The sequence below is a fragment of the Sinocyclocheilus anshuiensis genome, unplaced genomic scaffold, assembly GCF_001515605.1.
Source record: "Sinocyclocheilus anshuiensis isolate Anshui unplaced genomic scaffold, SAMN03320099.WGS_v1.1 scaffold801, whole genome shotgun sequence".
Classification (NCBI taxonomy): Eukaryota; Metazoa; Chordata; class Actinopteri; order Cypriniformes; family Cyprinidae; genus Sinocyclocheilus; species Sinocyclocheilus anshuiensis.
Window position 1 is genome coordinate 76,587 of NW_015536541.1, and position 2,865 is coordinate 79,451.

The 2,865-nt window shown below is 41.8% G+C and overlaps 1 protein-coding gene across 1 annotated transcript in view; it reads left to right on the forward strand.

Moving 5' to 3' along the window:
- The window catches only part of LOC107697494 (protein PRRC2C-like), a 50,202-nt gene that overhangs the window by 35,819 nt on the left and 11,518 nt on the right, over positions 1-2,865 (forward strand). The window contains exons 24-25 of the mRNA XM_016498302.1: positions 1,409-1,595; positions 1,697-1,901. Coding sequence (XP_016353788.1) covers positions 1,409-1,595; positions 1,697-1,901 — 392 coding nt within the window. The remainder of the gene's footprint in view (positions 1-1,408; positions 1,596-1,696; positions 1,902-2,865) is intronic.

Sequence of the window (2,865 nt, forward strand, 5' to 3'; positions counted from 1 at the left end):
ATAAACCATTTAAATCATTATAATGAGCCTTTAATTGCCTACAAAACCTAATAAGCGCTCAAGCACACGCATAAAGCTTGCCACAGCGCACCGGCAGAAGCTATGATTATGAATGTGTCAGGGGAAAACAGTAAGGAGGCTGCATTAACATTTTAATAATTCACTGATAAACAAGTGCTTTCTTTGTTTAGGTTTAAGAGATGAAGTTGGCGACACTTACTCGTCATCTCCGCAGTAGTGATGCGCCTGTGTGCATGTTTCACACGGATTACATAATCTGAGAATATTTGTTTTCCATTTTAATTGGTTCATTTGAAAGTAGACATTTTCACTCTCTATAGATATATTTTAATGTCTGTAAGGCAAAGATATACACTGAGTTTCACGCTCGAGTTCACAGACCGAGATGGCAGAAAGCGCGTCCTGTTTGCTTTCATTATTTTACAAAAGTGCATTCTGTTGTTATTGTGAGTGCACATAAATAAACATAGTCTTTACAGATTTGAAAGATGTATTACTCTTATCTGTATGACCAAAAATTACGGAGTAGCCTATTTTAAGAGCAAGTGAGTGCACCGGCGCCTCCATCTGTCCTGCAGTGAGCGCTAATGTTCAGCTTCCACACAGACACTTGAATATAGCGCACATTTCTATAGGTTAACATTAGATTGAGCGGCCATGTAAAGTTGCCAATACTTGCATATTTCAGATGATAAGCCATATTTGTGGTGGATGATTGATAGGCGAGCGTTTGGATGTCCTGCCGGATGTACTGTATTACCATAGATCAGCCATTAACGATCTGCGTGACTTTGCCAATGTGGATTTTTTTTCTGCGACCTAAAAAAATTTTGGTCTACTATTAGGGGGCAGCCCTAGAATAAATGTAATGTTTCATTCACAAATCCTGATCCACTAATCAAAAGCTCTAATCAAAAGCTTCAAAAGCCCCGGCCCCCATCATGTACACCTTCTACAGAGGCACCATCGAGAGCATTCTGACGAGCTGCATCACTGTGTGGTATGGTGCCTGCAACGCTTCCTGCCGCAAGACACTTCAGCGCATAGTGAGAGCAGCTGAGAAGACCGTTGGTGCCTCTCTCCCCTCCCTCCAGGACATTTACAACACCCGTCTCACCCGCAAAGCCCTCTGCATTGCAGGTGATCCCACCCACCCGACACACAGCTTCTTTTACTGTTAGTGTTATCTGTATGCACCAGGGGTCTGAGAGTAACGCAATTTCAATTCTCTGTGTGTATGTGCTGTACATGTGGAAGAATTGACAATAAAGCAGACTTGACTTGACTTGACTTGAAAATAAATAGTCAAAATGTACTTTACACAAGTAAGTCAGTGCAGATGCTACCAGGAGCATCTTTTAAACTGCTCTTCACTGTTTTCCTGCAGATGGAATCTGCGCGTAAGGCTTGGGAGAACTCGCCTAGTCTTGTGGAAAAGAGCTCTCCTGTCACCTCCTCTGCCTCCCCCATCACCAGTGGAGGAGGAGCAGGCAGTGCCTCCTTCAACTCCTTCTCTAGTGCTTCAGTGCCTCAGATACCTGTGGCCTCGGTCACCCCCAGCACCTCCCTGTCTGGTAAGAGTTCACGCTTGACCAGAACACCCCATGAATGGGTCAGAAAGTTAAAAAAAAAACAGACATGGGCCGAATTTTAATAGTGGACTTCTGTTATACAGGATCTGCAACCTACACAACATCCTCTCTCAGCACGAAGAGCACATCAGCCTCTGACCCTCCCAACATCTGTAAGGTGAAGCCCCAGCAGCTGCAGAGTTCAGGAATGTCCAGCACTAACTTCTCCCAGCTGGGCTGTGCGCCTTCTCTGTTACCGCAGCAACAGACCCCACAGGTGTTCGTATCCCAGTCTGCAGCAGGTAAATAGCCCACATCACCCTCAAGTTTGAATATTGTTTCTGCTCACCTAATTCAATAATTAGAAGAGGTTTCTATTTTAATATATTTTCAAAAGTAATTTATTCCTGTGACGTCAGCTTGATATTGAGCAGCCATTACTCCAGTTTTCAGTGTTCCTTAGAAATCATTCTGATAAGCTGATTTGGTGTTCAAACATTTAGCAATGCTGAAAGCAGTTGTGCTGCCTAATATTTTTTTTACATTTTAACATTATAAATCTCTTTACTGTCACTTTTGATCAATTTATTGCATTCTTACTGATTAAAAGTATTAATCTTTAAAAAAAAAAAACATTCTTACTGACCTCAGACTAAAGTGTATATTTAATAGGGATGTGCATCTCCATAACTGAGGCCGATGCGATGCGCATCTCGATGCATAGCCAACGATACGATACATTGACGATACATATGAAGTAGCTTGCGATACGATTCACCCCTATTACGATGCAGTGCGATCCGATTTCGATTCGATCCGATTAAACAATGCGATTCGATGCAGTGGAAAAAATATGATCGCATTTATTTCTTTGGTTCAGGCAGACAGCAAATCATAAATTAACTTATGTGTCTTCTGACTTCTAATGCCTCGAGGCCCGTTTCATAAAACAAGTTTACCAGATAGGCCAGGTTTATTTCAGTTAGTCTGACTCACTGTCAAATGATTTGGTTCCATAAAACAAATTTAACAAAGATCAAAATCAGTCACTGTGGCAACTTATGCTGGAAAGCTAACCTGGTCCAGGGCAGGCAAACTGTCAGACTAAGCTGAGCTCCTCTAACACTGAACAATAGGAATGCAATGATATTACCACTGACTCTCTCACATACTATCATAGCCATGCAGCCTTTTTCTCTGGTTTTATGACAGCTGTACCTTTTATAGTTAGAACAGATAGCATTAGAACTTTACAATCTAACATTGCAAGCAT